Source organism: Melopsittacus undulatus, chromosome Z, assembly GCF_012275295.1.
Source record: "Melopsittacus undulatus isolate bMelUnd1 chromosome Z, bMelUnd1.mat.Z, whole genome shotgun sequence".
In the NCBI taxonomy this organism is placed as follows: Eukaryota; Metazoa; Chordata; class Aves; order Psittaciformes; family Psittaculidae; genus Melopsittacus; species Melopsittacus undulatus.
In genome coordinates, this window is record NC_047557.1 from 26,954,176 (window position 1) to 26,979,721 (window position 25,546).

Genomic DNA, 25,546 nt, shown 5'->3' on the forward strand with positions numbered 1-25,546 from the left:
TGCCACTCTTTAAGGCCAAAGGTCTCACTCAACTTGCACATTTTGTTATACTAAACCACCAACACCTGTTTCTAGAATACAGACCTATTTATGAAGTTCAGTAGATTAAAGTGACTTCGAGCATACGTAACTGACCTGCAAACAGGTCCATCATTCCAAATATATTCAGTCCAAAATGCTCCACTATGCACAGGAAAAGTTTTAGAAGCCAGTATAACAGCAAAAGGAGGATATTCTGCAGAAAAGCAAGACCTTGTCTGACTAATCATGGAAATTTTTTTTCCTGCTTTTCTGACAAAAAAGCCACACCAGAAAGTTTCTTTTTATATTTTTATTGTATGTCAAAATTCAGTAAGGATGATATTTAGCTTGTATACAAGTTACTCAAAAATCGTGTCTAGGCAGAGATTCATTAGCAATCTGACTTATTTCAAAGCATAGGTTTGTTCAATCAGGCCACAAAAATAATATTGTGTACAAGCAGTAAGTAAAGAGCTGCAGGTTCAAGGAGTTTTCAAATATCACGGATGTTGAGATATCATCAGGAAATAAAAATAAAATCAAAGCAGTCACAATATAAAATAGCAGCTCCATATTGCGTTTTCAGGTTTTAACTTTGTTTAGAAAGTGATGCTTAGTTCAGTTTGCCTCATTCTTTGAAGCTTCATCGAAGTTTTCAACAAGATCTAGGGAAAAGAAGAACACTGCAATTAAAATCTGACACATTTTCACTTTGCCAAATATTTTGGGTTTACTTCCCCCATCCAAAGTTCTACTTCATATCAAGTGCTCACAACATAGAGAAGTTTCAGCTTACAAAAAAACAAGCAATTTTTAAGAGCTTTATGATTCTTTCTTCTTCCTCAACCAAGTTTTGCATGATTCATTATAAAGCACAATTCTAGAATCATTTAACTTCATTATAACCACAACTGAGCAAAGTGATATTGAGAAGGTAATTTCTTCCTACCCTTCTTACTGAGTATTAAAAAATCATCTTTGCCATAACTATCACTTCTATAGAGGAAAAAAGTGCTAGCTCGAACCAACAAATTTCTCATGTTGCCTGAAAACAATGAAATAATCTGCCCACAGAAACTCAGTGACAATGAGTGACCGGTCGACAGTCTTAACATCCTTGCCCCAAGCACTACACTTATCTCTCAGGAAAATCCACTTTCTCTTCCTCCACTGCATGCTTGTTCTTACCTGGAACTTCGTCATCATCTTCTTCACCAGTAGCAAGTGGTGCTTTTCCATCCACAGCTGCAAGAGCATGCAATTAATAAGCATCAGTTAAGCTCACCATAGGTATCCTATTAGCTTTGTATTTTTGAAAGCACGATTAAGGAATCTGAGCTGAGCTGCTGCAATACTTTATTCAGTTCCGGGACTGAATATTTAACTAATATATTACTGAATAATATTTAACTAATCTAGGAGGTTCACATTTCCTTACTGATAATGCTTAAACAGCCCAGGAGGAAAATGAGAAGCTGCATGCTAAACCAGCTCACTAGTAATCTTCTATCTAGGTATACTGAGTGCCTTGCATGGTAATAATTTTCAGCTACACGTGATTCTACCAATTCCTGTTAAAAGCAGCTTGATTTATTAATTACTCCAGGAGTGCACATTTTACACAATCAAGTTTTAAGAAAATAAAATATCCTGTATTTTAGGACTTTGAGGAAAACTGAGGTGTAACTGTGAAGGTGCAGGCAGACACACATTAACTAGAGATACTACTGTTCCCAGGCAAGCTCAGGGGAACATGGAACTGGATGCACAAATTCACACTTATGTGGTTGAGGTAACGATGTGTTCTGGGCCACATCTCTGCCAACTCTGCTATTTCTTAACTACTCCCATTGCGTTTGCCAGAGCTACTGAGACTTAACCATGCCTACTGTAGCAGACCAATGAGCATCTGTTAAACTGTAGCACTATAATACTAAGAATAGATACCTCAGGTCCCCAAATACCTATGCCACTATCATTGCTATTCTCAGCTGTACTACTGTCCTGGTTTGAGCAGTAGCAGTCATTTTTCTCCTTCTTGGTAGCTGGTGCAGTGCTGTGTTTTGACTTTCGGGCTGAGAACGGTTGCTGATTGATAGCAAGTATGTTTTGAGTTACTGCTCAAATGTTTGGTTTGTCCAAGGCCTTTTCTGAGCCTCATGCTCTGCCAGAGGAGGAGGGGAAGCTAGGAGGAAGGAGAAGCAGGACACCTGATCCAGGCTAGCCAAAGAGGTATTCCATACCATAGCACGTCATACCCAGGAGGTAACCGGGAGAAACCCAGAAGGGCTGGAGCTCTGGGGGGATGGAGGAGGTATCGGTCAATGCTCGGTCGGGCAGGGTGGGGTGAGTTATGGGTCAGTGACTGGTGAGGTGTTGTATTCTCTTCACTTGTTATTTGCTTTATCATTATTATTTGTAGTAGTAGTAGCAGTAGTGATTTGTGTTATACCATAGCTATTAAACTGTGCTTATCTCAACCCGTGGTGGCTACATTCTTTGGATTCTCCTTCCTAACTCTCCCAGAGTTGGGGGACCAAGAGGAGAGTGAGTGAATGAGCTGTGCGGGCTTGGTTTAAACCACGACAACTACCAAGCGTAAGCTGTCTTGTCACCTCAGTTTTTATCACCTCAGTTTTATCTTAATTAATCCTTCTCAGTTTTCAAGAAAAGCATAAGGCAACCTATAGATTCATACTAGACCTGTATCCTGATTTCTAGAGAATCAAAAATCAAAAGAATGCATAAACTTTGGTGTGAAAGGGCATGGGACGATGTTGCCATTAACTCTCCTTTTGTTTTTTAACAGCAGAAACCTGTTACAGTTTAAGTGCATCTCAATGTCAAATACCACATTTTAGAAGCAACCCTGTTGTTTCCTTCTACACCATCTGCATTGTCTCTCACTCAATATCAGACTAAGTTTACTTTAACAACTGCAAATACAATCACCACAGACACTTCACTTTTTAGTATCAGCCTTCCAAATCCAGCAGACAACGCTGAATGGAAAGTTTTGGGAAACTACTCTGGCAGCCACCCAAACTGGCAAGGAACAGCCATTTACTAGGTCATACAAAGCAAGCACTTCCAAACAAGCTTCCCTAAACTAAATTGCAAGATTTAGCTTACCCAGGATGTAACCCACATTGTTATGAGAAGAGAGATCTTTGCAGATCATTTTATGTTGTTTCTAAATGTATAATTTCAAGCTCTACTACAGTAAGAAAACCACAAAGATGACACTAGGAAGGAAGGGCCTAAGCTCCATGTGGATAGCAGCAGTTTAGGCCACCTCATGAAGAGCACTTCCAGCAGAATTTTTTCAGTGGAAGTTGACAGAAGGGAAGTCTTAAACTTTAGGAATGGAAATACAGGCTGGCAGCAAAGCACAGGAAGAAAAAAATGTAGCAATCAAGTTCAGAACTACCAGAAACTGGACACAGCAGTATACTTCTATTTTCTGTTTAGTATGTTCAATACCTTAAAAGGAACAGGCTTAAGATATTTCAGAAAGAAGACAGTACATGCAGAACCCAATGAGTGTCCCCAGTGCCAACAAGCCTGTGTTTCACTCCTAATAATCACCCTGTAGCAGCAGCATCTTTTCTAAACACTACATACTTAAATCTCTGCTTTTCAAGCAGTTTCAGGAAGAAAAAACACTTGTGGTTTTACTAATTTAAGAATGAAATAGAAAGTTGGTGTATCTCATTTAACGCCAGTCCTGTTCTCTACACTGCTCTACACACAGAAATTATAATGTATTTCCTTACAAATACTGTGCAATTCCCTCCTAGCAATCAGAAGCCCATGCAAGAAATACTTTCACCATGACTGTGAAATAGCAAAGCAGTTGCAAGATGTCTGTTCTCAAGTCCCTTTCCTCGTTACTTGTGTTTCCATTCAAAGTGTCAAAACTGACACACACAAATTATTTTTTCTTAAATCATAACTCTTCCAGAACAACTCATCTACTTAGCTTTAATGAACAAGGTAGAACTTTAATGAACCACAATATCGTAGATCAAGAAGTAAACCACCATGAAATGAAGTCTGCCTACAGCTTTCCAGTCTGACACCAGCTGCAAGATACACTAACAGGTGCCCCTGCTGTACTTGGTTATACCCATCATTGGATTTGAGCTATAAATAAGATGCAGGAGTTCCATTTCTTTGTAAGTATTTTATAATATGCTTACAGACAGCAAGGGTGCACTGAATTTCACTGCTGCTATACAAATAAGCCTCATGTCAGCTGCCAGCATGAAATGTATTCAAGTTTCAACTTACACTGCTTGGGTAGGGCTTCTGCCAATCTCCTCAGGCTGGTCAAACTGTCAGCTCCAAGCTGGTTTAAGATGCTAGGAAGCATTTCTGTTAGCTGCTTTGTTTCAGCATGGCCCGTGATAGTGAAAGTGTTAGCAGCCAGAGATGCCTGAACTTTAGGGTTATTGAAGTGAATGACTGTTCCTTGGTTAGTAAACATGTTTACCTGCAAGAAAAAAAAAACCAAAACACACACAAACAAAAAAAAAGGATTTGAAGCAGTTTAGCAAGATATTTTCAATTTAACATAAAATTGAAGTCCGTAAAGCTCATAAATACCTACTGATAATTTACAGACAAGTTTAGGTTGTTATTTACCAGGAATACTTATCTTGATACGTTTTTCTATTCCTGAAAATAGTATTTTTTCATAAGCAATTACCTCCTCAATTCCAGAAATATTGTTGACTCCCAGTTTCTTCAATGAAAATTGAAGTTTTTTGTCATCTGCTGCAGCTGTTCTGTGGACAACCTTCTTCTTTCTGCGGGCAGTACCCTTTGCCAAAAAAAAAAAAAAGGGGGAGGGGGGCAAAAAAAAAAGGGCAAGCTACAAATTACTACTTAATAGTTCTTCACATACTCTAATCATCAGCACTGTATAACTACTCTGCATCCATCTACAAATCAGCTCAACATACAAAGTTCTACTTTCGTGTTACAGTACACACAACCATACGCCTCCAACTGCACTGCAGCAGTCTCTCCCTTGCTAGAAAGCAGGCTTTGCATGTCTATCACAGGAGTGAGCTTTTAGGTCCTTCCTATGCACCCGAGAAGGTTTATTCAGCAATTCTCATAGGGTTTCTGCTGCACCTTAGGGAAGAAAAATTGCAAGTTTACCTTTGTCTGTTATCATAGGAATAACAGTGAAGAATATGTATGGGTGTAGGTAATTTCTGGAGTTCATTATTTTATCATCTTTAAGTTATAGACAAATTCTTGCAGTAGTCAAAGACCATGTAGTTATCAACACATTATTAACAAATTCATATTTTGAGTTCTCCTATTCGAGATCTCTCATCTGACTTACATAGTTGAAGAACACTTATCTTACCAAAGCATTTTAAATGTGTTTTTAAAAAATACTTTGTAATATTTCAGACAACCCATGTTTAGAAGGTAAAACAAGCAAAGGTTAAGCTCCCCTGTAGATTTGTCCATGGCAATATACATTCTATATTTGAAAACACTTATACCTACCAAAAAAATAATTACAAGGCATCATTTCTATACTCCCTTACACAATCACACAGCTTCAGCAAACTAACCTAAGTGAAATTAAGCCCCATTTTGAGATTTTGTAACTACTAATTCATGTCTTCCTGCTCCAGTTGCCTATCTGCTACATGCTAGCAACAAAAGAAAGTGTTGATGTTCGGCCATATGCATAGCTGCAATACTTTTTGAGAAAACTGACAGAAGTTAGAAAACTGGCTGGACACTAACACCTCTAACATAACCCAGTTACAAACAGTGAGGAATGTTAATGACAAATTTGCATGAAACTAGAACTTGGAAGACTACAGCTCCAAAATTCTGTGATGTTTCTGGAAACCTTGATATTCACTCCCTACTACTGTCAAATTAACACATACAGCTACTTGAAAAACACTAAAGCAACACAAATGGCTTTAGTACCTCAACTACCCCAGGAATTGAGCCACATAAGGCATACATTAAGTCAAATCTGGACAAAAGACCTCGCAAATAAACTTTACAAAATTATATCCTGAACCAAAGGCCAAGTAGGAACATGTAACTCCTTCCTACCTTGATTAAACAGACATCAAGCCTCAGACAACATGAGTTTAATTTAAATTAACAGCTTTTGCTTTCATCTCCAGATTTAAGCTTCTAAAGACTACAAGTTTTTACTAAGCTATTTCTGCTCTGATCATGCCAAGACATGCTGTTCACACCTCTCTACCTCTATAATAGAGATGCATAGGTACAGCAGGCCATCAACAGAATAGTAGACTCACCTGCCACTCCTCTAAAAAGATTTGAAAAAGAGCCAAGGCATTACCTGTAGGTATGTTCCACACAGAAACCTCAAACTTCCCACAACAAAGTATTGCAACAGCCCTCCACCTAAATATCATCTTTAGATTATGTGTAAAATCTGCAGACTTGCAACACCATTAAAATCTTTCAGTAAAGACAATGGTCAACCTTTTCACACAAGAAGTGACTCCTTCCCCATCTGAAAACTCCTGCACAGCCATCTCAACTTATATGGTGACAATGCCACAAAGAATCCCTTTAATAATTTCCAGTTATAAAACAAATTAAAAAAAAAAAGTTCAGGCATTCAAAGTATTTCACACGCCAATTCTAAAACTGAATGACAGCACCACCAGTATGGTCTACACTTCACTAATGCCTCTAGAAGACCTATATTGACAAGGGAGCTGAAAGAACTGTAATCTGAAAGTATGCTCTTACACAAACATTACAAGCCTCTATAGTCAACAAACACACACTAGTAACATGCACACAATCATGAGTAGAAAGCAGAAATTCTCAACTTAACCAGCAGCCCATAAAAAGAATATGCAAAATCAGCAGGCAAGTTAATTACTACATTAGCCCCGGTTTACAGCTGCCTACCTCTCCAGCTAAAGGGAAAAAAAAAAAAATCAAGACAGTTCCTGGAATTCCCATCAGCAAAACTTCTGTTGAACAGCTTGTATTTTAATATATTGTGTGTACACTTCCTCAGGTATAAAAGAATCCCACAAATTCCTACCTTAAAACTGACACCGTAATTAAAATTTTTATACCAAACAGCTATATCAAAAATACTTTTTTTTTTATATTGTAAGTAGTCACACAGCTACATATATTCAAGTGTCATAACAAAATAGAGAGGTTTTCTAAACATGTTAATCTACAACTGCAAGAGTATGTAAAGCATAGAATTTCTACCTTCGTCCTAAAAGCAGAAAATTAGCCATGGGCACGTTAAAGGTTTCAGACAAGAGTCTGGCACATAACCTCTACAATATGTTATAAAAACAACACCCAAACTTATTTACTGTAAAACCCACTCATTTCAACCCATACACACCTATACAAGCAAAAAGGCTGTAAGCCTACTGCAATACATTACAGCAAAGCTGAAAAGAAACGGCTGGAGATTCAGTTACTCCACACAACTTCTACAGAAGTCACTCCGGAGATCCCTGCAGCAAGAGCACAGCTTCCAGACAAGAGAAATCTATTTGTGCTGCTCCCACCACGGTTTTCAGGATCTCTCATGCTAGGCCCTGAAGACACGAGGCCCTGAAGGCCGGGTAAGAACTCGGCTCCTACCTTGCCACCGATGCGCACTTGAGCCTGTAGCTTGGCGAGTTTCTCCTGGTTCATGATGGTTTCTTTCATCTGTGGAAGCAACGAGAGCACCCATGACTGGCGGGCCAGTAGGCGCCAGCGGTGGGCTCGGCTGTGGGGCAGGGGGGCGCAAAGGGCTCTGCAGCTACCCCTCACCACAAGCCTGCATACCAACCCTCCCAAGCCACAAGTTACGGCACCTTACCACATCGCGGCACGGGGAAAGGACCCACTCCCAGCTGGGTGAAGGCTCAGGTCCCCTCAAGCCCAGCCCATAACCACCTCCCCTTCCCCCCACCCACTACTGCCACCCCCCAGCCGGCCTGCAGCCCTCAGCCGCCCCCCGCCGCCTCCTTTATACCTTCCCAGAGCGGAATCGGCGGAGCCGGAGCCGGATAAAAGAGGAGAACGGCGAGCGAGGTGCGAGATCGGCTGTTACACGCGGGGCTACCCGAAGCGAGATGGCGGCCGGAAGGAAGATACTGCGAGTTGTACTCCGCATGCGCAATTATCCGGCCCGGTAGAGGGCGCCCTCTGGGGCCGAGCCTTGTTGGTGTTAGGAGGGTCCGGCTGGGAAAGATGATGGTGGGCGTGGCCGGCCTCGCCGTGCTGCCCTCCCCCCTGCCGTGGGCGGCTTCACCCCCGATGCCGGATGGTTGGTTTGGGGTGTTTTTTTCTCTCCTTGAAAGCGTGTACGCGTTGTGTTATCCGTGTTAATTTTCATAGTACAAACTTCCCTGCTGTCTGCCTCTGGCCCAGGGGCTCTAAGTGCGGGTTTGGGGCCAGTTGTCTTCGTGGCTGTCCTGCTCGAAGCCAGCCCTCTGATGCTGTTTTGTTTGAGGCAGGCTGTCTGTCACCACTGCCCTCAGGGCAATTCTGAGCTAATTTTATTTGCCTTCATCTCAGGTGTTCTTTGGTTCTGTATCCTCTGTCTCATTAGCAGGTTTTCTGCTGGCCACTGAATACTGTTTTTTTCAGAGCCTTCTTCCTGCAGCAGTGCTTTTCATCACCAAGGTCTTAACTAACATGCCTGTGCTGTCCCTGTGTTATCTGACTTTTGAGAATCAAATGTAAGCCTTCAAGGCCTAACTTGATCAGTTTCTGCTGTGTTTGGAGTATTTGTAAACCATATTCCTCAGGGTAGAGGTAATTCACACTGTACAATTTCAGTCCTCCACAGGTTTACTAATGTATTTCAGTTTCTTTTCTCAGAAGGAATCTGGTCGGACTAATCTAGTTATTGGGAAGTCGTATGTGTGGGTTCCTGTTCTTAGTATGCAGAGAGCTTAGCAATCTTTGGCTTCTGACCTGTGCTGCATAGCAAGGTGCAGGAGCAGAGTTAGGGGGAAAGAGGCCTGGCATTTCTATCAGTGCTCGCAAAGTGATGCAGGAGAGGGGAATCCATGTTTTTCTGTGGTCCTGCCCCCATCATCACTGCAACCAAGCCCAACTGGCCTCCTGGCATCAGTAGAACACTACCAACCTTGTCATCATCTCATCCTGCATTTTAATGTCTTTTAAACCATTATTCTCCGGAATATCATCAATAAACTACTACCTTTGTTCTTGTTTCTGTAAGACTATGTTAATAATTAATTTATCCTTCTCTACTGATTAATGGTAAAGCTCCCATGATAGTAATTTCCAGAGCCACGGCTTTGCCAAGGCAGTGCTTTTCATGTGTGTGTTTGCTCTCATATCTTTTCACTTTGTTGGACCTGAGTGTTAATTTGTGCAGAAAACTGTGATTGCTGTTAAGACTGAGACTTTTGTAATTAGTGAGAATGATCAACCCAAAGTTATTCCAGCTGGTGGTGATTCAAGAGGTGCTGCTGAGCAGCAGCCTGTACCTCCCAACAGAACAACATCATAGCTGAAAATTAGAGGGTGATCAAACAGCTATAGAGGATAACCTGGGAACCTGCAGGAGTTTGGTCCACACTGTCTGTAAACTTGGAGTAGTAAGTTGGTTTGCTTAGAAAAGAAGGGGGAAGGAAGCCCATATTACTGTATCGGAACTAGCAAACCCAGTATCTAAATTGGAGGGAAAAGAGCAAAATAAATTTGGGAGAAGGAGGGATTTGGGGAGGACAGAGTTTGTTCTGAACTTAAAATGAAGCTTATAAATTTATTGCAAGATGAAACTGGCAATGTACCTGCAGCAAAAGAGAATAGTGCCAAGATAAAAAAAAAAAAAAAACAACAAACAAAAAACCCCAAACCTAAACCAAACCTGAATAACTGTGGGCTTTTGAAAGTAAAAGCAATAAATATTTCCACTTCAGATTTATTAGTCTGCCAACAATATCTAAGGAAGATTTCAGGATTACTAGGCCAAATGATTACTAACATGCAAAATATTTTCATAGGCTGAAATACTGATGTGAAAATGAGTTGCAGAAAGATCATTCCAAGGTAGAAGCTGTAGAAAGTGCTGACCCAGTTGTCAGCCTAGGATTAATCGGACTGTAGGTATGATCTCATGTTCCCTTGTGAGATTGTGAAGACAAATTATGTTGAAAAACCGCATCACTGAGTTGTACCAGGAATCAACTGAAACAGTTCAAGAACTGCAGTTTAAGGGACTCTGTAACATTTGGTTATGTTTCCTGGATCAAACAACAGATTTTCAAAAAAATGAACTTTGCATCAGAGAAAAAGTATTTTAGAACACTAAAGTAGTATTGGCTTGTTTTCTTTGTCTCTTTTTGTGTAATTGCATAATGGGAAACATAAACCTAAACCTGGAGTCTGTGTAGCTGAAGAACTTCTCTAAGGAAATGAAACAGATCCAAAGCCTGTAGCACTGAAATGAAGCTTGTGCTCAGTAAGCATCTTTTTAGTTCTGAAAAAGGTTGAAAGTTAAGATCGAATCATAGAATGATCAAAATGATCAAAGAATATATATTGCTAAAGCAAAGTTTTGTTAGCTGCATAGAAGCAGCATGTAAGAGTGGAAAGAGACCATTAAATTGGTTACTCAGGAAAATTGTCTCCTAAATTATGTGGAAGTTTAAAGGCAGGAGAATGACAACATTTGCTGCCTAAATGCCAGTGGAAAAGGTCTTCTGAAGACATGGCAGTGCATAAGCAATAGCAGAGTACATTGAGAAAAGTGTTGTTAGTGTCATTTTCATGAAACAAGTCACATGTCATACATAAGTGATTAGGCAAAAGTGAAGTAGTATTTGTCCAGATTGCCAGTGACTACAAACAACACTATATATTTTCAGACAGTGAAGGAAATGTGATATTTAGAATCTCATTAAAAAACATTTGTTCAAAAGAACGCTGTGCTCAGCACCAGGACATAAGGGGATAAGTGCTAAGTTATTTGGAAAAATATGCATATATGTTAGCAATTTAGGGGAAGAAAGTGGTAGCATCATAGGGTACAAAAGCAAAAGTGGTGAGAAATATAAATGGAAAAGAAACCATCTTAGAAAGTCTAAACATAGGACTCACTGAATAATTCTGAACTTTTTAAGAGATACTAAATGTATCTAAACATTGAATGGAAGCACGGGAAGATTGATCTTAATTGCAGTGCTGTTTTCACCTCATATAATGTAGTCTTGTACCATGTGCTGGTGAGTTATATGGAGTAATCTATAATAGGCTTCAGTGTCAGGGAAGAGAGCACTCCTCAGCAAACAATTTCCTTTTCTCACCATGCCTGTAAGTCTGAAACTCAGCAACCCAAAAAAATACCTGGGCTTCAAGCCACCTTACAGGCTTTTCATGGGTGATGGTTGCCTCTCTGTTTATGACACCCCACAGAGGCCGACTAGAGAGTAGTCCAGTAAGTGCTACATGAAGAATGTCCTTCACTGAACATGGTTCAAATAGGTTTTGCCAAATACTTGGAAGTTCATGTTAATTGGACTGGTAAAGGCTCACCAAGGAAGGCTCTAATGTTAATCTTTGTTAAAAATTAAAATCTTTCTAGAGAACAGGTGAAAGAAGTCACAGTACTCCTCACTGGCTGTGTGTGAAGATGGTACCTCAAATTTATGCAGACATAAGACTCAAAATAAGTTATTCCTGTAGACATCCTACACACAGAATTCAAGAGAACTTTATCATTTAAGCCACAATTACAGAAATATTTTTAACCTTGATTAGTTAGATGTGTAGCTGTCAATGCATCACCTTGGCAAATATCTTGGCAGCTTTGAAGGTGCGATTTATTCTCTCTTTTTGCCTTTGGCTTCGTAGGCCTCCTGGCCCAGTTTAGTGTTCAGCAGGAGGCAAGTGCAGTGGGCCAGGGGTGGGGAGGCAGAACAGGTCAAGGGCTTTCCTTCTCCTGCAGCAACTAGCTGTTATTTCTGCTCAAGCCTGGCAGGAATCTACCTCCTTCCTAGTTTAAGGTGGAAAAATCAATCTTCTCTTATCTTCAGTCACAGTATAGCCTGTCCCCAATGATCTCTAAGTAAACAAAAAGCATACCTGCCAATATTACTTGCATCACTACAGAATTAAATGAAAAATATCCCAAATGTCTCAGAGATGAATTACAGGATCTCCCCTCTTATTTGCCAGAGCTTGTCTACAACAAAGACTTCAGAGCTTATTCAGAGGATGTTAGAAAGTTTTCCAATAATCAGGAGAGTCATGAAATCGAATGTTAACCTAAACAAACATGAATTGTCCTTATGATGAATACCACGCTGTACCAGCTGTCATGGCCAGTTCTCTATTTTGAAAATCAGATATCCCTCCACTAGCACTTGGCAATAGACACTGGATTAAAAGAGTAGAAATGAAAAGTTTAAATAAAAACTATAAAAGTAAATTTAGCCATCAGGTGCAGAGCAGAACTGGTTGTACCAATTGCCAGAGTGCTTTGATCCCATGTGTGCACAACACCAATAGAATATGGGGTGCTCTGTATCAGTATGCAGGAATGTTGTGTATAGTGCATAATTAAAATTTATAATGGATTACAGTAAGCCCAAGCAATAAAAAATCCCAAGCAAACAACAACAAAAATAAAACCCTATCTGTGCACCTGTATTTCACATCTTGTTTCTGTGCTACTGTGGGTTTAGGTCTGTTTTATATTTATATTTTTCACAAGCAGCAGGAAACCAGGGACGACTGCTCCCGAGGTCCTAGGGGCCATTTCGTGGGTGGGTGTGTATGGCCCAAGAAGGGTGACAGAGCCCCGGTGCAATGGCACGCGGAAAAGTTATACCGTTTTTCGTGGAAGGGAGTTTCTCACGTACTCCCAGAACGCTGCTTTCCCCTACTGTCTCGGGGTCTCGCTCAGACCCGGGCGGGGGATTCTGCCCTGCCCTTTCCGGGAGCTGGTCTGGGGAGCGAGTCACGCTGGGCACCCTGCTCTGGCACACGGCGTCCAGGAGCTGGCCTACCCGATGTGCTTCTGTGCTCCCTACCGGTAGGTGGCATCCCCCGTCCGCGCACAGCATCGTCGCGGAGAGGAGCGGAGCCGCTGCGGGACAAGGACCGGAGCGAAACCTCGCGACCTCGTTGTCCGACGTAGGCGAACGCCGCCTTACGTCTGTGCCTCCGCTGATAGCCTGCCTTCCTTTGTTTCTTGCCTATTTAAGAAGGCACCTGCCGAGCTGGGACGGAAGCGAGTGGAAGATGCACCAGGTCTCAATTGTCTTCATTGGAGCTAGCCCAACTGCCCCCAAGAAAGCAAGCCCCTCAGCCCCCTCTGCGGCGAGAGTCGAGGGTTTGCAGGATTGGCCAGGTCTGCCAGGGCGTCCCCATCCCTTCCGCAGGCCGCGTTCAAGAGAAGCCGAGCCGGGGCCCTCCCTCCCGTGCCGGTCGTACCGCAGAGCCGCCGGTGTCCCACGGCCAGTGAGACCCGATGCGTCCTGCTTGGAGGTTAGCAGGAGGTTGCAGGCAGATGCTGCTCTTCTGCTCTGCTGCTACCGCTGATCTTCCCCATAAATTTTTGAGCTTCACTGTTCTTCCTTTATAAGACCGTGGGGCTTGGTTTTTAAGATGATTTCTAACCTTCAGGCCAGGAGAAGAGCAAGAATAACAAGAACAAAAAAAAAAAAAAAAAGGAGTTAAAAGGAAAAATACTAACTTTTTGTACAGATGAGAAACCTCTTGGAGAGGAAAAGTTCTCTTGATGCCCACTGTTTAGTAACTTGCCCTAGAACTCGAAACTAATTCAAAGGGACATTTTACTTCCTATGAGATGTAAGTCTCGAGTGATGTTATCAATCTTTCTACAGGAAAAATTAGTAGTCCCATTGCGAATTTCGGACTTATTTTTTCTTCTTTTCCCTCTCATCTACATCCACACACCTCCCACCCCCCCCCCCCCCCCACACACACACTCCCCCCCCAGCCCCTTTTTGTAACATTTGGTGGTATTCTCCTGCAGGCGATTTAGTAGTGAACAAAATGTAAATAGGGTTATGTGGAAATAGTAGAAGAGATTATGTTGTAAATCCGTTGAACTGGGTTTGAAACAGGGTGGCTTGGGTCCTTTGAATTAGGACGATATATCGAAAAAGTATTTCAAGAAAACGGTGTATGGGAGTTGTTTGGGCAGCGAGATTTGAGCATTGAGGACGCTAGGCATCAGTCTGCCCTTCTCACCACGGTTTCTACCGGAGTTCGAAATGCTCTCCTCTTCTTCCTCCCATCCCAATCGGATCGTCATCGTGGGTTATCATAACAGAACTGTGAGTGATGGGAATTTTTTAGGCTTTTATCTATAAGATCACGGTGATTGCATTTCTCTTCAAGTTTGGTTTTGTCCTTTCCCTGCCACACCTCGCATCCTCACTGTTCTGCTGTCCTTGCAGCTATCACCTGAAAGTCGGAACGGTGGACCTGATTAGAAAGCAGTCCTTTGTGTCGCTTTCTTTGGGGTGTTCCTCCTACACTTAGAGCAGAATTCACAGTTTAAACGCTGGTTAACTGTCTTCCTTTGCATACGAAAGGGGTAACGCTTATTCTTTGTTAGTGTTTTCCATAGTGGAGGGAGCTGCTTCTCTCCCTTTACAAACAATAACCTTACAAATAAACCGTGAGATTAGCGGTGTGCTTTGGAAGCTAGCCTGCGAGGTCGACTTCGAGAGATATGTGATTTCATTCTTAAGTGACTTAAACTCTAGAGGGTGAGAAGGAAGGGAGGGATGTGTCTAAATCATCCCGCAGGCAGAAGCCTGAAGTTTATTAACTCACCACCTCCCTCCCGGGCCTGATTTTTGTTTTTTGACTCCCCTCCTTCCCACGGGAAGCAGGACCCGGTCGCTGGGGGAAGCCTAGGAAGACGCAGAGCTCCCTGCACCCTCCAGACCGCTCCTGGGAAGATGCTTCAACACTTTGGAACAGGCTCTAACTTTTCTTACATCCACCCGAGGGGGGGGGGGGAGGGAGGGGCAGGGGGGGCCGGGTAATGTCTTTATTTCCCCTCTTCTCCCTTACGGGCGGCCCCGGTGGCCGCTCTCCGCCCCGAGCCCCTCCTGCAGGGCCAAGGGCGGGGGCATGGGGAGGGCTGCGAGGCGCCCCGCGCGGTAGGGGTACACGGCACCATCCGAGGCCATCGCTCTCCCCGCCGCGCTCTGACGCGGGGAGCCATGTGATGGCCCCCTCGCTATAAGGCGGAGAGGAAGGCAGCCCTCAACTGGGACTCGGCCCCAGCCTTTTCACTGTCTTTTCCAAAGCCCCGGCAAACCGCCCCCTGTGCCCTCCCTCCTCGCCAGCCTCCTCCCCTCCCTCCTCCTCCCAGGACTAGGCGCGCTCCCTCCGGCCCCGCATCCATTAATGTCTGGGGGCTGAGGTGAGGAGAAAGAAGGGGGAATCGACTTCCAGGCGCTGCAGCACAGCCACCCCTTCCCCCCCAAACCCCGGCTTCAACAAAAAAAAAAAAAAACCCAAAATCAAAAATACCCCCAGAAAAGGGGAGAGGAAGAAATAGCGGTAGAGATACCCAAACAGCCGCAAAAAAATACCCCGAAACAAAACCCAAACCAGCCGCCGCCTCCGAGCGGGCGGCGGGAGGGCTCCCGCAGAGCGGCAGCGGCGGCGCTGGGGGCCGGCGCGGCTCGGAGCGGCCCGCCTGCCCGTGGCGGCGGCGGCGGCGGGGCGGCTCTTCGCGGAGCAGAGCGGGGGCCTGGCGGCGGCGAGGAAGGCTCCCGCCCGCCCGCCGCACCGAGCCGGCCGCCACCAATGCGCTGCCCTGCCGCCGCGCCATGACCCTGAGCTCGGAGATGTCCGAGGCGACGGCGCTGGCTGAGGAGACCGACATCGATGTGGTGGGTGAGGAGGACGACGAGGAGGACGACGAAGAGCCTCAGCCCAGCCGCCGCCGCCGCTCCTACGCCGAGGAGGAGGAGGAGGAGGAGGAAGAAGACGAGGAAGTGGGCGACCTCCACGACGACGCCCTTCTGCCGCGGTCGCCCGTGAGCGGCGGAGGCTGCGGCGGTGTAGTTGGGGCTGGCGGCGGGGACGGTGTCGGCGGCTCTCGGCCCCCCTCGCGGGGCGGCCCACAGAAAGCACCGGCGGGCGGCGGTGGGGCAGGCGGCAGCGGCAGCGGTGGTGGGGCAGGCGGCGGCAGCAGCAAGAACAGCCTGGTGAAGCCGCCCTACTCTTACATCGCCCTCATCACTATGGCCATCCTGCAGAGCCCCAAGAAGCGGCTGACGCTGAGCGAGATCTGCGAGTTCATCAGCGGGCGCTTCCCCTACTACCGGGAGAAGTTCCCCGCCTGGCAGAATAGCATCCGCCACAACCTCTCCCTCAACGACTGCTTCGTCAAGATCCCTAGGGAGCCCGGCAACCCGGGCAAGGGCAACTACTGGACGCTGGACCCGGAGTCCGCCGACATGTTCGACAACGGGAGCTTCCTGCGCCGCCGAAAGCGCTTCAAGCGGCAGCAGCTCCCTGCTCCCGAGCTGCTCCTGCGCGCCGTGGATCCCGCTGCCTTCCTCCCGCAGCCCCCTCCCCAGCCCCCGCAGCAGCCGCCCTGCGCCTATGGACCCTACGGCTGCGGCTACGGCCTCCAGCTTCAGCCTTACCACCCCCACTCCGCCCTCTTCACCTTCCATCACTCCTCCCCGCCGGCCCGCCAGCCCCCTGCCGCACCCGGCAGCGGTCCCGGAGCGGCGCTGCCCCCAGCCGCCGCGGCCGCACCGCCGGGGTCCTTGCTGCCGGCGGCGGAGCTGGCACGGACGCCCTTCGGCTACGCGCACCCGCTGGGCCCTGCGCTGGCGGCCTCGCTGCACGCCGCCAAGCCTGGCAGCGGCGCAGCGCTGGCCCGCTCGCCCTTCTCCATCGAGAGCATCATCGGTGCGGGGCCCGCCCAGGGTCCCAGTCCCGGCGCGGGCAACAGCTGCGCTTCCCAGTCGGCCGCGGCGCCGGGGCTGTCCCGCTCGGTGGGGAGCGCTGGGGGCGGCCTGCCCCCTGCCGCCGCCCTGCCCGCCGCGCCCGGCTTCGCGGCACGGATCTCTAACTGTTAAGGGTGTGTGAGTCTTTCCGAAGGTAGGATCTGGGGTATCTATGTCCTTTCTCCGCCGTTCGGATGGACGCCCGGCAGACACCGCCCGGAGGGAATGCGGGCTTTGCATGGGGATTTCGCGGTGGGGCTCGGGAGGGAGCCGCTGCGGTGGCGGACCGCACGGGCAGGCGGTCACGCTATAGCAAAGTTACTCGTTATTCCTTAAAAAATCAAAAATAATGGTGATAAATAACGTCTCTAAACCGTTAAAAGTTCAGAGATTCTCAGGTCTAGGAACTTGAAAACAGTGATGTACAGGAAAAAAAAAAGGCTTGAGGGAGGACAGCAAAGCAATACTTTTTCATTTTAGTACACTTGTCTCATATACTTTTATAAAAGAAAAGATTAACATGTTTACACAGAAGAAAGTCAAGATTATCATTTCTTATTTTAACCTGTGTTTTGTATTATAATAGACTTATGGAGTTTTTTATTTTGTACTTTATGCATATTCTTTACAAGGAATATTGTTAAAAAATTACTGGCAAGTATTATTGTACCATTTTAATGTAAAATTTTTACACAATTTCAAAAATAAAATTTTTAATTTTCAAAAAAAAAAAAAAAAAGTGCAAAACCAAACCCAAAGACCAAAGGAGCCCAGCCAAACAATTGGCTTCGGACCCTTCCCTTCTTAATACTTCTCCCTTCTTTGGGACATTGGAAATTTTTCTTGGGGATTAATAATACAATAGCTAAGGAATTGTAAAGCTTGCAATTTATTATGACTGGATTTGACCGCAAAAAAGCAAATCAGAATACGAGCTTTGTAGTCAAACCATTGTTAACTGTAGCGGAGAATGAAAGACAAACAAACAAACAAATAAATAAACAAATAATGGACAGCAGAGAGAATAAATAGAAATAAATCTTTCTCGGGGCAGTAAAGCCCGGTTCCGTAGGGCATCAATGGGGTGATGGGTTAGAAAGACGGCTTAAAACTGTTTTTTATACTTTTGGGTGTGTTTTAAATCACAACTGCATCACAGTTTGGTTTCCAAGGGGCCTAAATTAAAATACTGCTAATAAGAGGCTTGTACTGAACTTCAGAGGGATTTGACCAAGACGCTTATGTTTCTGTGATAATAACAGGGACATGGGTTTCTACTTTCCAATACACATAATATAAAATGAGTGTTGGGATATCCTCGTGTGACAAGCTGATCAGATGCACGATGTAAGGATGTGTAAGTGTATGAAACAAACCATGAAGGCAGCTCTTCTGAGCGTGAACTGTTGTATTAATCTGTAAAAGATCGATAGATACCTATTTCATAGTCTAAAATTATTTTTAAACATAAAAGCCATCTTCAAATATTCGGATTTTAGGCATGAAGAGAGAGTCGCAGGGTTTAAGAGCAGGCGTTGATGGCCTGTTGTGCACTCGGAAAGCGAATTTTCAAATCAGGGCGGAGCTTTTCAGGTACGAATATTTATACCAATTTAGTAGATTCAAGGATAAATTATGTGAATTTTAGCGAAAAGGAAAAAAAAAGAGTGGTGCCTTTTAGTGCTCTTTGGAGTGAGGAGGGGAGGATTGTGTGGTTACATGATTTTATGTACAGAAAAACCTCGTCGCCTTGATTTTAAATATTATCACGGATAGAAAAGTGATGCTTTTCTGTTTAGTTTGTAGCAATCCGGGTTGAATTACTGGTTTTCAGTAACTGGGAAGCCTGGTCGCAACATCTCTGCTAGGCCCATCTTCAGTCTGCAGCTGGAGGGCCTCTTTGGTTGTCCCTGGTCCCTTAGAGGACAAGGAAGTGAAGGCAAGATTAATTTCTAAAAGTGAAGGGGAAAAGATCCGAGAGGTACCGCAAACCTACCCTTGGGGTGGGGCGCATCCTCTTCGCTAGGGACCGGTTAACTCGCTTCCCTGGACCTGGCCGCATGCACCGAGCTGCGGCGCCGGGATAGAGTGGGGTACCGAGCTCGGCCTCGGAGCCCCTCGGAGATGCGACTAAAATCAATCAAAAGGGAGGGGGGGGGGGGGGGGGGGGGGGGGGGGGGGGGGGGGGGCTTTGCAGGGAGGAGACGGCTATAACCGTGAGCGCGGCGGTGCCGGGCCTCCCTAGAAGGGGTGCTGCTTGCCGTCGGTCTGGCTGCTGAAGCAGCGTCCGGAGGCGAAAAGCCGTATGAGTCCTTGCGGCGTCCCCGTACAGTTAGGGGGGAAGAGCAGGTTCCGGCGACCCGGTGTTTGTTTGTCTTGGCTTCCTCGCAGCAAACCCTGGGGAGGCCGGCGACCTCCCAGGCGCGGAGGCCGGCCCTGCCCGGGGTCTGAGCCTGCCCGCCGCCCTTCCCTCGGGTCTCGTCAGAGGAAAACCGTACTCGAAAGTATATGACAAGGAAATCTGCTCCTTCCATGTTTTATGCCGGAAACTCGGCCACTTGTTCCTTCCGAGCTTTATGCCGGTAGTCTGCATCCCAGACCTTCACCTGGGAACTGGTGGGGAACCTGGCAGGAGCTAACTGTGATACCTGATGTAGGTTTTTCTTTTGTTGTTTGTTTGGGGTTTTTTTGTTCAGGCGCTGAGGTGAGGACTCTGGGAAGGGGTCTGTGATGCTGAGGAAAGGCCATTGCGCTCATTTCTCCGAGTTAGCGAGAAAGCCTCCCAGCCTCTGACCCCAGGGCCCGGCGGTCCCGATTACCCGCGCCGCTGCCCTCGAGCAGGTGCCACTAGAAAGAGCACCGGTCCTGCAGCCCTTTGATGGGCTGGCAGCACCGCCGGACCACTGAGACCTATTCGCATGCAAACGGACAGCTGTGCCCCACCGTTCCAGCCTCCACCTCCTCTCCCCCCCTTCTCCTCCCGGGCTTTCCAGGCGAACAGAGGGGACGTGTAGTCCTCGCAGGGACGGAGCCCGGACCAACAATTCCTCCAAAATAGGCTAGGCCCTAATAAACAATCTGGTGGGACAAACAGGATGGTGTTGTCTCCTTCTCCTCCTCCCACCTACAAAGTGTGGATTCATTAACCCGTCTCCTTTTCTCATCATATCCCCGAAGGGCTGAGAGACGAATTGCTGGAACTGAATTGGGAGGGGATTGCTCTATGAGGGGGCTAATGTTTCAATCAGCTCCTCCAGAAGGACCACACAAAAAGAAACTTCTTAGTTTATGGTGCTATTATGCAGAGTTTTAATCTAGGGATAGATTTAGCCAAATGTTATCTATTGGGAATTTAATGAAGCCCTTATGAATTCAATCGCTTTTTATGCCACACACAGTGTCTCCATCCAGAAACGTTTCCTTCCACATATTTCTTTGTTTCTGTTGCTTGATTTATATATTTTTAATTAGGTTTAAAAAAAATATTTCTTTTCAAACATCTTGTATAACGTTTGTCCCAAGCAGGACTGCGTAAGGTTTCTTCCCACATCCCCTGTAAAAGAAGTTTCCCCTTCCCTCCCTGTGTCGAAGATGATTAGTTTGCACGTCCGCACGTTATGCCCTTACCGCCGGAGCGCTCCCACTACCTTGTGCAGAGGGGCCTGACATCGCGCCGGGTCTCCCGAGCCCTGGTGAAGGCTATGGCGGGCAGCGCACCGCAGGGGTCCGGCCGGGCCTTGGGGCCCCCGTGAGTGGCTCCCCGGGCCTGAAGCTGGTCTCCTCCCAAACCTTCCCTACTTGCAGCTCCTTCGGGCCACACATTCGCTCCTGGTTATTTTTCTGGTGCAGCGAGAGGCACCCCCGGGAGAAACGGGGAGCCGGCCGGTGCACCCTCCATCCTTGAACGCTGGTTTCAGGTATTCAGGGCCAGCTCTGTCCTCGAGCCTGGAGGGGCAAAGGGGAGGCAAGGGCCTCACCTGCGCTCGGCTGCGCCCTTCTCTTGCTGGTGACGAGGGCAGAGCGCACTGTCACTCCTGCCGAGATCGAGGCCTGTGCAGGGAGTATGTTGGAAAGTGGATCTGATTTAATAGTCTTTTGGCACGGCCCGGAGGCTCCGCTACGTATGTAATACTTTCCCTCATTACTTACAGTAAGTACTTCAGTAGTTTCTGATAATATTGTATTTGACAGAAATAATGGAAATTATGATCGTGGCCAGACGCTCTCTGTTCTGGGACTTGCTAACCAAAGCAGATCCGTTTTTCAGCTTATTACCAGCGGCTTACCCATCCTCAGTGAAGTTTCTCTCTCTCAGTCGCCGGGCCGCACACACCGGGGGCGACTGGCCGCCGTGTGCCAGCCGCCGGGCGCCTCCCGAGTACGTAGGTGTCCGCTCGCCCCCTCCGCCGGGGACCTGCCGCAGGTGATTGCAGAGCTTCTCTGCCCTTCTCCTCAAGTCCTTCAACCTCCGCAGTCCTCAACATGGGAGCCACGTCGAGCAGACGCCGTGGGGTCTCCGCTCGCTGACCCTTCCTGCACTGCAAAGCACGACAGAGGTACGGAGAAGAGATTTGTGCACAAGTGTGTGTACGTACGTGCGTGCGGGCAGACAGCACGCCAGACGATAACGAGTTGCTTTCGGATCCACACTGCGGCTGCAAATGTGTTTGTTGCCTCCCTGCGCAGATGGGTCCCCATCGATTTTTGGGGAGGCGGAGACCTGCAGGCGAGATCCAGATCGGTAAAACACTTGTTCTTGTTTTCCTCTTGCAGAAGAGCGCCGTGACCCGCCGCCGGTGCCCTCGCGGAGGGGTGCTGCTAACTGCCGGCCACGCAGACCCCCAGCCCCCTCTCCGCCGCCAGGCCCGGCTCTCGGAGCAGCTCCCGACGGGCACAGACGAGGAGAGAGAGGCGAAGGCTGCGAGGCCGCGGCAGTGCGGGTGGTACTGCTGGATGTGCGCGGCTGCACAGCCGGACAGAGCTGCAGCTGCCGTGCTCTGCGCCAAGCCCGGCCGTAGGACCGGGGAGGCACCCGGGGGTGTCTCGGCGGGGATCACAGTGGGAACCCAGCGGAAGATGCGCTTTGTAATGAGATGTGCCTTCAGTGCAGAGCTCCGGCTCCGCGGGCTGCCGCTGCAATGGGCGACAGTGTTCCCGCTGCGGCTTGCCCCTCGGAGGAGAGACCTACTCTCCACTAGGCCTCGGCTTGCCCAGAACGTAGGGAAAAAAGTATGGACTATACTGTGAGAAAGGCTTTTTAATTTTTACTTTTCAAAAATGCAGTGTCAGGCCAATTTTAGGAATAATATAGCTGAGCTGACTTCACGGGGAAAGTTGTGGGTTTTTAAAAATCAAAATAATTAAACTTGCCCTTTCTCCAAACCACAAGAGACCTGTTGAATTGATTCTAAGTTTCCCTTTCGTTGATGGAGCAAAACGGCATGCAGAAGTCTGCGGGGCCCCATATTTAGATGATAAATTATACAATTTATGTTGGAAGCAAAAGGATAAATACAGATTTCAGTTGTTGCATTAATTCGTTAAAAAGTCTAGGAAAGTCTTATCCACGGTTAAATACGAAGGTATTTCTCTCCCTTTCGCACAATAGGAAACCATTTGCACGCATCAAAACGCGTGCCCATGTCCAGGCGCGTGTAGCCGGGACAGGGTGCTGCCGCAGACCCGCGCATCTGTAGCACTACAGTGATAGCTTCGTCAAATGCCCACGCTTCGTAAAGTCCTGATAAAACACGAGAATACGGCTCTTCCTACCGCGGTGGATGTGGGTTTGATTCTCAGCTTTCGTTACGGGGGACATGCAGACCTGTATACACGAAATACATTAAGTACACACAATCAAGATAAATGAGGTGCCTTTGTCTGGTTTTCTTTTCGTAAAATAAACATTGTCACCTCTGCTCATTCAGCAACCAATAGACGAAACTGATAGCTTTCTAATATATGTGTATACATAATTCCACCTGTAATATGGCTGCACAAAGGGAGGGGTAAAAGAAGGCAGTCTCTTCGGATCAATAATTCACGGTTAAAGGATCCATTGAACAGAAAAAATTGTCCAGCGCAGAGAGAGGGGGGCAGGTATGTCAGGTGAGTGGCTTTCCCGAATGTGAATGGGGTCGGAAATTACGGATCCTGGAAAATAATTTATACTATTGAGTCCAGCCTGCCTCTGATTGCACAAAATCCAGCCGGGGGCCGCTCGGTGGTTTCTATCAAACATCCTCCCCGCCCCCTGGATGTCCGTGCAGACGGCACTGCTTGTGGGGCAGAGCACACGGGTGTGTGTCCTCGTACCGTCCCGCAAGCACTCGGCAGCAAACGGCCCCGCTAACACCTAACCTCAGACCTCCTCCCCTCTGCTTCCCGCTTCCGTACGAGAAGCCAAAGGGCGGCCCTTCTTTTGGAAATTGATCTCTTTAGATCGCTTTCAGCACGACTCCTGATGTCTCTTCTCCGCGTGTTCAGATATCTGCTGAGCGGGATATGGTTTTCGGGAGAAGCGCCGGTGCCGGCCGCCAGCCGTGAGGCAGACCTACGCGCAGGAGCGGAGCTACCGAAAAGTGATGTGGATGTCTCTGCTTTTAAACAGACTCCTTTTCCCTCCTACCTCCTCCCCACCCAGAGGAAGCCCGCAACAACTTGCTAACACACCGGCAAGCCAGACCCAGCGTTCCCACAAGACCTTTGAGCCCAGCCCCGGAGCTGCTGCTGCGCCTCCGACTGCGAGACCGGACGGTTTGCCCGTGTGAGAGGCGCAAATCGCAGCCGCTGCGCAGGAACAGAGCCGGGGGCGCTGCGGGAAGCCCAGCGGAAGGGACCGGGGGCTCCTGGCCCTCTTCGGGCCCAGGTACGCTGACGGCCTGCCTCGACTGCCCTGAGTACGCTGCGGCACGCCGGCAGAGCAGGCCGTAGCTGCCTTTGAGGGGGCGCCCCGGATTGGTAACCCGCCCGGACCCGGACAACCCAGGGCCCAGCCGCGTCCTGCCTCCGGCACCCACGAGGGGCTTTTGGAGACACTGTGGGGCGCTGGGGGAGGGGAGGCGTGCGGGGAGCCCGGTGCCAGCGCTATAAATCCCTCGGCAACTGAGTTCTGCACCTTTGATTTGAAAAATCGGATTCCTTGAGTGGAAAGAGTTGACAGGAACCTAAAAGGATTAGCTACATTCCACACAGGATCATTTTTACTGGTAACATTTTGAAACGATTGATCCCTTCCAGACCATAAACAATGTCCAGAAAAATGATCTAACGGGACTTCCATTGTTTCCTTTTGTCTACGAATCCCCTTTTGCCAGCAGTTTGATTAGGGACTTAGACAGGCTGGGTCTTAATTCCAGCCCCTACTCCTTTTTTCCCGAGCGAAGTATTGACTTTGAAATAGTTCAGAATTTGGTCCATAATCCCAATCTGTGAGAAAGAGAGCAAGTGCGGGGAAAGGCAGGTATGGGGGCAAGGAGCAAGGAGAGCGGATGGGAGGAGTGGGTCTCAGTTTGCAGCCACTCATTGCCGAAATGAGTGGTGGGAGCCTTTATCCCCGCCATGCTCCTCCTGTGGGCTTTTTTTTTTTGCCGGCCTGGCTGAAAAAAAGCGAAGGGGAAAGCTCACCGGTGGGCAAGCTCGCCCGGGCCGTGGCGAGGAAAGGACCCCACGGGCTAGTGAAAGGAAGGCTGAATGCCCTCCATGGGCGGCCGTTTCTCCCTGTGGCCCGAAAGGACCCGCGATCTCTCGTCCTTGCCTGAACCTGCCCCCCGCGTCGGCTGGCAGGAGACTTAACAGGGTGAGATTAGCGGGGGAGGGGGCGAGGAGGTCCTGCCTGCCGTGCCGTGCCGGCCGCCCCCACTTTAATCTGTTTTGACACCTGCGCGCACTGCTCCGTGCTCCTCTCCCTGATTTATCGCCCAGTTAAAGGTTCAACCTTCCTCAAGCCACCCGCGCTGCTTCCCTCCGCACCATCCTCTCTGCGAGGAGGCTGTGGTGGGCTGGAATGTGGGGCGGAGACCCTTTCCAGCCCCGCAGCTGCCCCCCTGCACCCCTACCAGACCCCAATCACGCACCCCTGCACAAACGCAGCCTTGACGGGGTCCCCCCGTGACTCAACTCCTTTCGCCGGTGACCTTCTGGGAGGCGAAGGGCAGAAGTGGGGACCGGGAAAAGAGGGGGCTTCTTGGTGCCTTCCCTCTGCTCTTCCTTCCCCTCCACGCGTGTGCGACCGCGGGGTCCCGCGCTCCAGGGTCGATCTGGAGGGGCCAGAGTGAGGCCGTGCAGCGGGGGGCGCTTCCAGCCCGGAACGGCAAAGAGCCAAACCCGGCCAGGAAAGGCACTTCACTTATGTGTCCCCTCAATTAAGAAACAGCAGATCCTGCCAGTAGTATTCCTCAGGACTTGTCCTTAGTGTCAGTCTCCGGGATTCCCTTCCTTCCTTCCTTCCTTCCTTCCTTCCTTCCTTCCTTCCTTCCTTCCTTCCTTCCTTCCTTCCTTCCTTCCTTCCTTCCTTCCTTCCTTCCTTCCTTCCTTCCTTCCTT

General features: G+C 47.8%; 2 protein-coding genes across 2 annotated transcripts; one reads left to right on the top strand and one right to left on the bottom strand.

The window, feature by feature from the left end:
* Positions 1-316: 316 nt before the first annotated feature.
* BTF3 (basic transcription factor 3) lies at positions 317-8,190 on the bottom strand. The gene is made up of 6 exons (XM_005155029.2): positions 8,045-8,190; positions 7,666-7,734; positions 4,733-4,846; positions 4,315-4,516; positions 1,210-1,266; positions 317-686 (listed from the first exon to the last, which is right to left on the bottom strand). Exons 1-6 carry the CDS (start codon positions 8,183-8,185, stop codon positions 640-642), a joined length of 630 nt encoding a protein of 209 aa, XP_005155086.2. The 5' UTR covers positions 8,186-8,190; the 3' UTR covers positions 317-639.
* Positions 8,191-15,798: 7,608 nt separating this feature from the next.
* Positions 15,799-19,128, top strand: FOXD1 (forkhead box D1). Its single transcript, XM_034072612.1, has one exon. The coding sequence runs from the start codon at positions 15,870-15,872 to the stop codon at positions 17,133-17,135; it is 1,266 nt and encodes a 421-aa protein (XP_033928503.1). The 5' UTR covers positions 15,799-15,869; the 3' UTR covers positions 17,136-19,128.
* Positions 19,129-25,546: the final 6,418 nt, after the last annotated feature.